Raw genomic sequence first — 13619 nt, 5'->3', positions numbered from 1 at the left:
TGGTTAGAGTTAAACCGCTTTGTTTCTAATTCAACACTCAATGATCAGGGATACCCTCTTCCTGATTTTCCATCTCGCAGACTCTGATATTCTTGTTCCATTTATCACTCCTAAGAGGGTTGCCAAAATTATTTGTACTTGGATGCTTCAAAAGCGACTGGTCCTGATAGAATCCCTGTGATTGTATTGAAGATGTGTTGTCCCGAACTGTCACCGATTCTTGCCAAGCTATTCAACATGTGCTTGTCTGCTTCAGTGTTTCCTTCATCCTGGAAAGTGGCTTCTGTTGTCCCTGTTTTCAAGGGTGCCGGTGAGCATTCTGAACCAAGTAACTATCGCCCCATCAGCCTGCTTCCTGCAATAAGTAAGGTATTTGAATGCTTCATCAACCAACAACTTCTCAGCTATCTGGAGGACAATGAACTTCTCACTGACTGCCAGTATGGCTTTCGCTGTTCTTTCTCTACTAATGATCCATAATTAAGGATCTGCTGTCCTTAATTATGGATAATTTCATCAGGGCATTTGAGCTCAAAGGTGAAGCTCGATTAGTTGCTTTGTACATCTGAAAAGCCTTTGATAAAGTTTGGCACACGGGTCTGCTCCACATGCTTCAGTCATATGGTGTATCTGGAGTGATGCATTCAATCATCTCGGCTTTCCTTACAAATCGCAAGATGAAGGTGGTACTTGAGGGTCAATCTTCTCCTACTTGCTCCATCAATTCTGGTGTTCCACAGGGTTCTGTCCTTGGTCCCACATTGTTCCTTGTTTATATCAATGATCTTTCTGATAATGTTCTGTCTCAGCTAGCCAGGTACGCTGATGATTCCTTACTCTACTGTACATCTGCTGATTCACTCAATGCCACTCGTAATGAGGATGGAGTTTCTCTTGACAATGATTTAGAGAATGTGTTGAAGTGGGTGCATGACTGGCCGGTAACCTTTAATGCAAAGAAAACTAAATTGTTGTCCATATCTCACTCGAGAAACATCTTTCCCTTCTGTGCACATGGGGTCTTCTACCTTAACAGAATCATCGGAGCTTCGGCTTCTTGGTCTGGACATGTATTCTAACCTCCGTTGGAATAAGTACATTTCTGGTATTGCTAAGAGTGCTTCCAAACGAGTTAGTTGTCTTTATCGAGTGCAGAGGTATTTACCTCTTGAGGCTGTTTTGTACCTGTATAAGGCAACTATACGTCCCCTCATGGAATACTGTTGTCACATTTGGGCTGGAGCACCAGCCTGCCACTTATCTTTACTTGATAGGCTCCAGAAACGCATTGTCAACCTGGTTGGTGCGGAGATGGGTTCAACTCTTAAACCACTCTCTCACTGTAGGTCGATTGCCACTCTTGATATGTTATACAGATATTTCATGGCAAATGTTCTGTTGGACTTTCAAACAAGGTTCCTCCCATACGAGTGTTAGGAAGTAAGACTCGGTTTGCCATCTCTGCTCACCCACACACTCTAGCCGATCCAAAGTGCAGAACGAAAGGCTATGCCAATAGTTGTATCCCTCGTGCTGTCTCGCTCTGGAATTCACTACCTGTAACGTGCTTCCCATTATCCTACGATCTACTCGGCTTTAAGATGAATGTCAATTCATACTTCCGACATATTTGAGGTTTAATTGCATTTTACCCGACCACTGCTACTTCCTGTGTCTTGGATGTTTTCTTGTTATTATTTTTATTTTGTTTTGCTTTATCCTTATATTTTTCCAACTTTTTCTTAGCCCCTTACCTAGAGTGGCTGTATGTCTTGTCTTGGGCGATGTCCATATGTTAGAAAAATCTGGGAACTGCTGACTTTGTTGTTTGCTCGATGTTTTTGGGAATCTGTGTCGCTGTTAAAGTACAAACACCTATTTCTAGCAACTCAAAAAGTTTTTTGTCGAATCGTACAGGCTAAGACTTGTCTGGGAGGTTGAGCTCCAGGACATGTTGAGTGTTGTGGTGTTGTGACTGGTGGTGAGCCAGAAAAAGAGCCTTCAGTCTGACTGAGGTACAATTTACTGACTCGAGTTCTACAACACGAGTTACTGACCACCCTCCACCCTCCCTCCATCTGCACCTTCTGCCCTTTCTACGCCTTGTCCCTCTCCCACCAACTCCTCCCTTCATCCTCCCTTACCCCCCAGGTCACCAGGTGAAAACTCCCAAAGTCCAGAATCGCTGTTCACCTCCACTCATTTGTTCCTCTTTTCTTCCCACCTGTGGAACTAACTTCTACATTCTATTCGATCTCATTATTCCCTCTAGGGCTGTAGGACAGCTGTTCAACACCATCTCACATTATTCCCCATCCAAAACCATGATCTTTCTACCCCCATTAACCGTCCCCAAGCCCACCTCTTTCCATGTTTCCAGTTTTTAATTCCTGAAAGTCTGCGGATGTATTCACCTTGTTCACCTTGTGTGTCCTCCCCTCACCCTCATTTTTCCTCCATCCCTTATTTGTCGAAGTCTCCCTGTATTTTGTCCCTCAACGCTGCCATTGCTGTATTTCTATCCTCCCCCCCCCCCCCCCCCCACACCGCTCTCTTTCTGCTGTTAACTGTGTTCTGTTATGCCCTGATCTGTTCTATGTTCTATCTCCTCCACGAGCCTTGATGTTGGAAACCAAAAAAACCCTGCTCACTCTATTTGCATTATTTGAGTCTCAAGTCGAATTCGTTTTCCACAGTCTTGGGAGACAGTGAACACACACACACAGTTGACAGTTCAGATCACAACAGTAGTCCTTTGTCTTAAACTTGGATCAGTGAATTATTTTTTGACAGAACAGACAGGTTGTTTATTTTTATTTGTGATAAGTTCTCAGTTGTAATGCCAAAGACATTTTTCACAGAATATTGTGATCATATTGATGACTTTATGACAATATTATGATATGACAATATTGGAATAAAGCACAAATGGCTGTAATCTTAAGCTGATTTTTCTCTTTCAGTATTTGGTCCAAGGAAAGCCAATCAGAAGTACCTGTAGAAAAGTTGCTGCTGAGCACACCCAGCGCTGTACATTCCCACAAGCCACCACTATTTGGTAAGTGTGATCCTTAAAAACATTCTCCAATTATTTTTGCTGCTTGAAGGAAAAAAACAAAACAAACTGCAAATCAACAACAAACAAACTGTGAGACATTGTTGAATTGCCAAATTAATACCGTTTTTGGAAATGATCATGAGGAGCTAAATAATCTATATTATAGTGCCAGTTATTTCTTAAGTGTTTGTTTCGTTAAGCATATCGTACTCCGTGTAAATAGATATGCATTGTGTATGTAATAGAGAAGTCTGCCTCCATATTGTTTTTTTCAGCCCATCTATGCTTTTGTCTCCCCATACGCACGAGAACTCTTCCCGGCCCGAGCAAGTCATGAACCACCTTTAAAGCGGTCCCCGGTATAGCGCTTGTTCCTGTGGAAATGGATCACAGCGCGTTCACGTCCCTTGATAATGCCACCAATAGGGGGGAAGCATCGATCGGACCAAGAAATGCTTACGTCCCTGAATTAAAGAAACAATCGGGGGCGATCCAAGTGGATCATGGATGAGAGAAAGGCGGAGTTGCACGCCGGGCCCAGAAAGAAAAGCTCAAGCGATTGCTCACTCAGAGTGCAAGGATTGATTATTATTGAGTCTTCCTCGAAGTGTCCCTCTACCCTGCTGTTGGTGTGTTTCCCCCCTTCCCTCTATATTCTTCTTGTTACCTCTGCACCCTGTTTGTCTGTTTGTTTGTGTGTTTGTCTGTGAGCAGGATATCTCAAAAAGTTATAGACTGATTCAGACGAAATCTGGTGGAGGGGTTGGGTGTGTGACAAAGACAAATTGATTAGATTTTGGTGAAATCTGGATCCGGATACAATATTTTTAAGTGATTCTTCATCTATATGAATGAATGAATGATCGTTTTAAGGCCATTTTCCCCGCTAGAGCGGAGGTTGGCCTTGCGGGCCCCATGACAATCATGGTTCCCTGTTTGAGGCAATGTTTTTATGGCCGGATGCCCTTCCTGACGCCAACCCTTAGTCGCCTCTTACGATGCGCAGTGATACGATGCGCAGTGATACGGTGTACCTATTCTAAACCAGGGTACACACCGGGATCATTCATCCCAGCAAGCTGATACTCAATTTGCCGACTTCGGCAGGATGACAGGCTGAGTCAACCCCCCTGGTGTTAATTCAGCGATCGACCGGGATTCGAACCCAGGATCCTAGCATCCCAAGCCGGCACCCTAACCGCTAAGCCAACACCAGGCTATCTTCATAATTGAGAGATAAGTCTAAAAACGATATACTGTATCGTACGATATCTCAAAAAGTGATGGACGCGTTAGACAAAACTGGGTGGACGAGTTGGGTAGGTGATGACACAGTTGATGGTGTATAATATATAATCACCTGTTTCATGCATTACCATTACATATAGTATAGTGAAAATGTTGCGTAGGTGTCGCTCTTACATAGACATGCTTTTATATGCACGCTCTTTCACTTCCTTATTTCTCTTGCTGTGATTTACGTTGAGGAGTACAGCACGAAAGGCTTTGATTATTCTGTTTATGTCATGCTTGTTTTCTTGGATTTTAAAGCGGATTCGATTTTGGTTAAGTTCAGGATGCAGATCCGGCCTATCAGTGGGATACAAAATGTAAACTGTCCAGCCTGGTGGAGGTATGTCCTCTACTGAGTGCCATTCTAGTTATGTTATATTCTGGTCCATTCTGTGTTATAGCTTTTTCACAAAGCTCAACTTCATATACAGCTCTCCCCCCACCCTCTTCTCCCCCCTCCCCAAAAGAAGATGCAGTCTGTAGACCGACCTTAGTTAGGTTCCTCCAGTTACCAGACATGCCGATCAGAAATTGTATGCAAGTTCATGTTGGGTATAAAAGTATAAAAGTTGGGTAATAGGTGTTAAAAAGCCAATTCCATGGCAGTGGGGCCACAGTTGCACACAACAAGCAAGGGAAAGAACGAACAGGAAAAGAGGAAAGAAGGGGGAGGAAATTCTGTAATATGCAAGTAAGAGGGTAAGGTTACCAGGGTTAATGGGAGGCATAAAAGATGATGACTTGGGGAAGTGCACTTGCTGCATGAATCCCTGGAGGGAAGAGTGACTAGAGGGAAACGAGTGCTGACCATTTTCAGATTTTGCAGTTTTCGATTGTTAAACCCCTCTGTCGGCTTGTGCTAGTTTTAATGCTGTACGTCTTCATTAACATTGTTTTTTTTTTGCATGCTTCATGAGGGATAATGACAAAACAAATGCCTCATAAGCAATGCAACAAATGACGTTTCACTCCAATTCACATGTTCAAACATCCATTTAATATGTATCGTGAGAAAGCAGACACCACAAGGAGCAAAAGGTTTCCCCAGCAAGGCTGGTCTGGCCAAACGTTTAAGTGTATATATATATATATATATACGTATATATATATGTATGTATATATCTACTGTAAAAAAATACAAAAAAAATAAATAAATAAATATATCGCTTTTAAGTTAAATTAGGTTCGTAATGCGAATTATATGAATGGTGCAGTGAGCAGAATATTCTAACACAATAAATAATCTCTGTCCGTTACAAGCTTTGTGGATCATTTTTTTATTTTTCAATCTGATTCCTGTGTTCGGCGTTCTACACTTTATATGCTTTAGATTGTGCAATCTAGTCTGCCCTTTGTATCGTCCATCCCAGTCAGTGTCCTTTAATCGTTTGTATTCATCCCTGTTAATTGGATTGTCCCTTTCCCCGTTCCTATCTTAAATATTACAGATATATACTCGTATATCTGTGTAATCACCTGTTTAATGCATTACCGTTACATCTGATTAGGCTGGCAGGATGGCCGAGACTCCCTAGACTCTAGAGGGATGCACACTCGCCTCTACGCTTTCAGCCTGGGTTTGAATCTCGGCCCAGCTAAAAACTGTCTTCCCGGTGGTGTTTCACAGGCAGGGTGATCCATCAATGTGTGCCGTCCTTTGGATGGATGTTAAACTAGGCGTCCTGTCTGTCGGCATTAGTTGGTGGATATTAACGATCCTCTGCAAGGAGTCGGTGAGCTATCGCCGGCACCATTATTTTAATTTTTTTGTATACAACATCGAGGCTCATGTAAGAGCTAACATTGATCAAAATAAAAACATACAATAAAGGGAGCGGGAGACAAGATGGGGGGGAGAGAGAGGGAAACGCACAAGTACAACAGCAGAGAACAGGGACATCGGGAGATTTGTGGGAGGGAGAGGTCTTGGGGGGAGGAGGCATGGGAAGAGGGGGGGGGGGGGATGGGAGAGGTACAAAACACACGGACACTGCTGGGACTTCCAGGAAAGAAGTTGGTATTTCAAAAAAGTGGATCTGGGGTGAATTAACGGGGGTAGAGAAGATTAAGGTTTGGGATGGGGGAAGATAAGAGATGGTGGTGAACAGCTGTTTTAAAGACCTGGAGGGAGGAGTGGGATTGAGGAGAGTAAGGGAGTTTGTTCCAGAGGCGGGAGAAAAGAGGAATGAAAGAGCGAAAGTGAGCAGATATCATCGACAAATTCCAAATTCCTACCCTAATCTACAGAGGACCGCACAACCGTGACCTCAGGCAATGGTTCTACTTGCAGTCTTGTAATGCATACAAAAGACGATTATTATATCTCGTAGCGATGTGTCACTCCGTATCCAACCGTGTTGCCATCTGCCATTGAATGCAGCCAATTATTGTCCCTGGGTTATGAATTGGTAACACATTTGGATTTCAAGTGACACATCACTTTCGCATCATTTTTGACCAGCCTTGGTGGTGTAATGGTTGGAGCGTCCACTCTATGTCTGGGAGATTGGAGTGGGGGAAGAGCCGCGAGCGCTTACCTGCACGGTTCCACCGGACATCTTCGCACCTGCGACAATCAACTCAAACCGACACGTATTCAAATGTACAAAAATACCGGCTTTATTGAAGAAATGCCGTCAAACAAAATAATGCATGGTAAAATAAGATTCCTAAATGGGATGTCCCTACACAGACCCGTATACACACAAAGGGAAATATAAAAGAACGAAAGTAAAAATGTGTGTGTGCGGGCACTTAGTTCTGAGCGGCTCTTGAACCCCGTCGGGAATAGTCCAGGCCCCGAGTGCGCAATCAGGGCACGCCACAGGCCCTAGCGGGAAGTAGGCTTCAGCACGCCCTCGTTCACTCAGCCACGCCCATCCTCGTCGTCTGCCTCACCAGCACCCATGTCTCCCAGTGCAAGAGTGCTATGAACTGTGGCTGCACGGCACCAATGTTCCAACGCAAGAGCTTATTGGCGACAGTTCACCTCTGGTCGACAAGCCGGGAGAAAGCCAAGAGCGCTCGTGAACTTTGATCGTTCGTTGTGAAATCCCGAAGCAGAGAGAGATATAAAATCGTGACCATTCTCAATAAATGTCCATCACTCAAGAGCGCACCGTATATGTGACCGTTCGCTATGGAGGCCAGCCGGGAGAGAGCGATCAAACCAAAGAGACAAAATGCTGGGAACTCGACCATTCACCACCAAACCCAGAAAATCAGTGAGAAAATGTCGACCCTCCAACTCCTTTGTACTCAAGGCTCTGACGTCATCCGGCGATGTCTGCATCCCCACTCCTATCAGCTAGTGCCATCTCATCGCTCTTCGTACCCAAACCAATCACTGCTCTTCGGGGCGTGGCCTGCTTTTGTGATCAACTGTCGGTGGTTTCATCGGTGGTTGAATGTTCTGTTTCTGGTTAGCTTTTAGTTAGTGTTATAAATGCGTGATTTCTTGCTATGTGTGTGTGCTGCATTGTCATAAGAAACAGAGGAAAAATAACAGAGGCCATTATATACAGGGGATTCATTATCCATAATCCCTAACTAATTAACATAACCCCACCCCTGTCATGGGGACACTTATACACGCTTACATGACATCTGGTCGAAACGAATTTCCTACTTATGATTCATGGGGTTTCTTCTTCTTCATCGCAACATTTGGAGCATGGTAATCTATACACTCTACCATGGTAATCTATACTACTAAGATTACTACCATGTGTATGGTAGTAATCTATACTACTAAGATAATCATTGTCTACCCCCCACAAACGTAACAATACTTTTAAAATTGCATATCTTTAAATTAAAAAATTTAAAATCTTTGCATAGAGAGAAAAAAAAAAAAGGTCCTTGCTGCTTCCATGCTTGACGCTCAGCATTTAAAAGGATAGAGCACAGGCAAACAACCATAGGTTATCAATTAATAGCACAGGCTTTGATGGACCTAATGGCCTCCTCCTGCATCAAAGGTTTCTTGGAAGGGTACATATTATTATTATTATTATCATGATAGTAGAAAGTAGATGTAATGTAATGTAATGCATGAAACAGGTGATTATATATATATATATATATATATATATATATATATATATATATATATATATATATATATATATATATATATATATATATATATATAATCGGGAGATTAAATCAGACGCGGACGTAGCTTCAGGACTTCGATCTTTAATTTTTGACAAGCTTTCGACCAACAAAGGTCTTTTTCTGAGTCTACAAAAACAGCAGGCATGTATATCAGTCAAGTATGTATAGTGATATGTGTGTAAGATGTGTGATATGTGTAGAAAATGCAGACAAAAGGAAGAGCCACGCCAAAGCTCACTCACCGGCCCCAAGTTCAACGGAAGTGAAGCGCACCTTACAGTTACCGTTTGCGTTACAGTTCCGGTGCACATGTATATACAAATATAGAGATACATACATACATAAACACACAAGCATATATTCATATACCATTTATATTCATATAATATATTTATATATTTATATAAATGACATATAAAGGTAGAATGAATGAATGGGTGAATGTATGAATGAATGAATGAATGAATGAATGGGTTACGGTTAACAATTTGATTGGGTTGTTGTAGGAACATGCTTTAATCATCAAAATTTATGCCATGAGGGATTTTTGTCCGAAGTTTATGTATCCAAAAGGACTCACGTTTCAGAATCGTGGTGTGTGATCGATTTGTGATTGATTCAATGGCAGAGATTTGAATGTCATTTATAGAGTGATCCGGTTGATTGAAGTGTATCGTGTAAGGTAGAGATTTGCCCTGACTGGTGTGGAAGTTATTGATTTCTGACCGGGTGTTATTAAATCGTGTGTAGAGTGTATTCTCAGTTTTTCCAACATATTGTTTGTTGCACTTTTGGCAAGTGATTAGGTATATGACCCATGTAGATTTGCAGTTCATATAGGAGGTGATGGGGAATTTTTGTCCAGTGCTAGAACTACAAAATTTGTTTCCTTCTAGTAAATGCTTGTGAATAATGCATTTGTTTGCTGTGCATTTATAGAAGCCAGGGATCCTAGTTTCTTTGTTGTGGGGCTGTGGGTGCTTTGCTTTTACCAAGAGGTCCCTGAGTGTCCGACCACGTCGAAATGATGTTAGTGGAGGTTGAGGAAATGTGGTGCCGAGTGTTTCTGATTGATGGAGGAGAGGAAGGGCCTTATTCAGAATACTTGGCAATTGGGATGAGGTAGCAGAGTAGGTGGTTACCAGTGGGACACGGTTAGTTGCAGGTTTGGGTTTGTAAGTCAGAAGGTCTGCTCTCGGTATGTGTTTTGCTCAGTTTATTGCTTCTTTCACAGAGTGAGGGTCATAGTTTCTTGCAATGAAGTGTGTTTCTAATTGGCAGAGAGAAGTTTCTTCTGCCATTTTTGTTGAGCAAATGCGTCTTACTCTGAGTGCTTGACTGTATGGTATGCTTGCAATTGTATGTTTAGGATGAGATGAAGAAGGGAGAAGGTAAGAGTGAGTGTCTGTTGGTTTGGTGTATAGTTCTGCTTCGAGTCTGTTATTTTGAAGCGTGAGTGATGTGTCTAGAAAGTGAACTTTGGACTGTGAGCTGTCGAATGTAAACTTGATGGTCGGATGAATCAAATTTAATTATTTAAATCAAATTTAAATAAAGAAGCAATAAACCGAGCAAAACGCATACCGAGAGCAGACCTTCTGACTTACAAACCCAAACCTGCAACTAACCATGTCCCACTGGTAACCACCTACTCTGCTACCTCATCCCAATTGCCAAGTATTCTGAATAAGGCCCTTCCTCTCCTCCATCAATCAGAAACACTCGGCACCACATTTCCTCAACCTCCACTAACATCATTTCGACGTGGTCAGACACTCAGGGACCTCTTGGTAAAAGCAAAGCACCCACAGCCCCACAACAAACAAACTAGGATCCCTGGCTTCTATAAATGCACAGCAAACAAATGCATTATTCACAAGCATTTACTAGAAGGAAACAAATTTTGTAGTTCTAGCACTGGACAAAAATTCCCCATCACCTCCTATATGAACTGCAAATCTACATGGATCATATACCTAATCACTTGCCAAAAGTGCAACAAACAATATGTTGGAAAAACTGAGAATACACTCTACACACGATTTAATAACACCCGGTCAGAAATCAATAACTTCCACACCAGTCAGGGCAAATCTCTACCTTACACGATACACTTTAATCAACCAGATCACTCTATAAATGACATTCAAATCTCTGCCATTGAATCGATCACAAATCGATCACACACCACGATTCTGAAACGTGAGTCCTTTTGGATACATAAACTTCGGACAAAAATCCCTCATGGCATAAATTTGGATGATTAAAGCATGCTCCTACATCAACCCAATCAAATTGTTAACCGTAACCCATTCATTCATTCATTCATACATTCACCCATTCATTCATTCTACCTTTATATGTCATTTATATAAATATATAAATATATTATATGAATATAAATGGTATATGAATATATGCTTGTGTGTTTATGTATGTATGTATCTCTATATTTGTATATACATGTGCACCGGAACTGTAACGCAAACGGTAACTGTAAGGTGCGCTTCACTTCCGTTGAACTTGGGGCCGGTGAGTGAGCTTTGGCGTGGCTCTTCCTTTTGTATGCATTTTCTACACATATCACACATCTTACACACATATCACTATACATACTTGACTGATATGCATGTCTGCTGTTTTTGTAGACTCAGAAGAAGACCTTTGTTGGTCGAAAGCTTGTCAAAAATTAAAGATCGAAGTCCTGAAGCTACGGCCGCGTCTGATTTAATCTCCCGATTATTTATTCAATGCAAATGAGACGCCCTGCTCGTACTGTGGAGTTTCTACTATTTCTCACAGTTATCTATATTATAATAGCCGTAGATGATTCTGTCTGTCTGTCTGTCTATCTGTTGGGTGTCTGTCCGGGGTGTGGCTTACTCGGTTTGCAGAGTAGCTCCACCCATAGCTCCACCCATTCTGGGAGTGGCTATAAACAAATATCCACCATTTTATTAACTCGCATAGCTTTGAGTCCTGTTTTGTAGGCCCGTGGTGTCTTGCTCTCCCCCAGTTTTATTTCAAATCAAATTCGATAAATCATTTCATTTTTCACAGTCGCTAACATAGTTTTAGACTCGGTTGAAAAAAAACGGGAAGAAAATCCGATGAAAGTTGCCGTTTATAGAACGAAATGAATTCTCAAAGGCCTGTAACTTCAAGGCCATTGAGTCTCTCTCACGCCTTTATCTCCAATCTAACTCACCATATGATTTCATTTTTATCGATGGTTTTACTTTTAGACTCGGTGTCAGCAATAATTGAGAACAATCCACACACGCGGGAAAATGCAGAGATATATTTTTTAAAATCGCGTCATGGTGTATCATACACCGCCCAACATGACACCGCCGGCAATGTGTCGATATATATTAAAAATTCGCTTTTGCTTTTCCGTTATGATATATTACTATTTCGTTTGATGATAGTCGTCACAAAAACGTCAACAATGATGCCGACATATATTTCTTCGTTTTTATTTCATTCAACATATTAGCCGGAAGTAAAATATGTTTCAGGAAATTACCGAGAGATATTTCTTCGTTTTTTTTATTAGTTATGTGCGCATACACTTTAAATAGGTTTATTTGAAATCTTTAATTTTCCACAAACATTCCACACACGCGGGAAAATGCAGAGATATATTTTTTAAAATCGCGTCATGGTGTATCATACACCGCCCAACATGACACCGACGGCAATGTGTCGATATCTATTTTAAATTCGATATATCATTTCATTTTTCACAGTCGCTAACATAGTTTTAGACTCGGTTGAAAAAAAACGGGAAGGAAATCCAATGAAAGTTGCCATTTATAGAACGAAATGAATTCTCAAACGCCTGTAACTTCAACTTCAAGGCCATTGAGTCTCTCTCACGCCTTTATCTCCAATCTAACTCACCATATGATTTCATTTTTATCGATGGTTTTGGACTCGGTGTCAGCAATAATTGAGAACATTCCACACACGCGGGAAAATGCAGAGATATATTTTTAAAAATCGCGTCATGGTGTATCATACACCGCCCAACATGACACCGACGGCAACGTGTCGATATATATTAAAAATTCGCTTTTGCTTTTCCGTTAAGATATATTACTTTTTCGTTTGATGACAGTCGTCACAAAAACGTCAACAATGATGCCGACATATATTTCTTCGTTTTTATTTAATTCAACATTATTAGCCGGAAGTAAAATATGTTTCAGGAAATTACCGAGAGATATTTCTTCGTTTTTTATAATTAGTTATGTGCGAATACACTTTAAATAGGTTTATTTGAAATCTTTAATTTTCCACAATATAATTTACTTGCCATTTATCATTTGATGATTACGAGGCAAATTCCTCTTGAGGATCGTGACAATTCATGCGCTGCGTGGAAACTTCTATTTCCAAAATGAATGAGACGATCGATGAAGAACGCAGACTTGAACAGGATGCAGCAAGAAAACGAATGAGACGGGCGAACGAGTCCATCGACGAACGTCAATGCAAACTTGCGGGGTCACCCGTGGGAATCCCACGGGCATGGATGTGTGTGACATTTCCACATATTGAGTTAGATGCTGCACATTCATTTTTACAAAATGGTTACTGGCAAGTCATCAGATCCAGAAATGGTGTAAAAACCACCGTTTAGAGGCCATTTTTCCCCGCAAAGCGGGGGTTGGCCTTTTTGGGGACCGTGGTAGTTGTTGTTTTTTTGTCCCCTTTTTGAAGCAATGTTTTACGGCCGGATGCCCTTCCTGACGCCAACCCTTTTTGCCGCCTTCAACGACAAACAGGGAATTACCAGTGAACTGGTACTCAATTAGCCGACCTCGGAAGGATGACAGGCTGAGTCAACCCCCCTGGCATTAATTCGGCGATCGACCGAGATTCGAACCCAGGATCCTAAGCCGGCACCCTAGCCGCTAGCCCAACACCAGAAATGGTGTCATGAACACAATTTATTTACGCACAAGCACAAAAGCAAGACGGGCCGATTTCCGATTCCGACGGGCCGACGGGCGAGACGGGCCGATTTCCGATTCCGACGGGCCGATTTGGAGCAAGAAAAAGAACGAGACGGGAGAAAAAGGAGAGAAACGAGACGGGGAAAGCCGATTGGAGAGGCGAGTGAGGCGCGATTGGAGAGGAG

At 41.9% G+C, this 13619-nt stretch overlaps 1 protein-coding gene across 10 annotated transcripts in view; it reads left to right on the top strand.

The window, feature by feature from the left end:
- METTL4 (methyltransferase 4, N6-adenosine) overlaps nucleotides 1-13619 on the top strand; it is an 84208-nt gene that overhangs the window by 53735 nt on the left and 16854 nt on the right. For all 10 annotated transcript variants that reach the window (XM_068107823.2, XM_078771212.1, XM_068107825.2 and 7 more), the window contains one exon: nucleotides 2964-3058. In XM_068107823.2, coding sequence (XP_067963924.2) covers nucleotides 2964-3058 — 95 coding nt within the window. The remainder of the gene's footprint in view (nucleotides 1-2963; nucleotides 3059-13619) is intronic.

Source organism: Myxine glutinosa, chromosome 2 (assembly GCF_964187855.1).
Source record: "Myxine glutinosa chromosome 2, kmMyxGlut1.1, whole genome shotgun sequence".
Lineage (NCBI taxonomy): Eukaryota > Metazoa > Chordata > Myxini > Myxiniformes > Myxinidae > Myxine > Myxine glutinosa.
The sequence above is the reverse complement of the archived record's forward strand: the minus strand, read 5'-3'. Positions and strand labels throughout refer to the sequence as shown.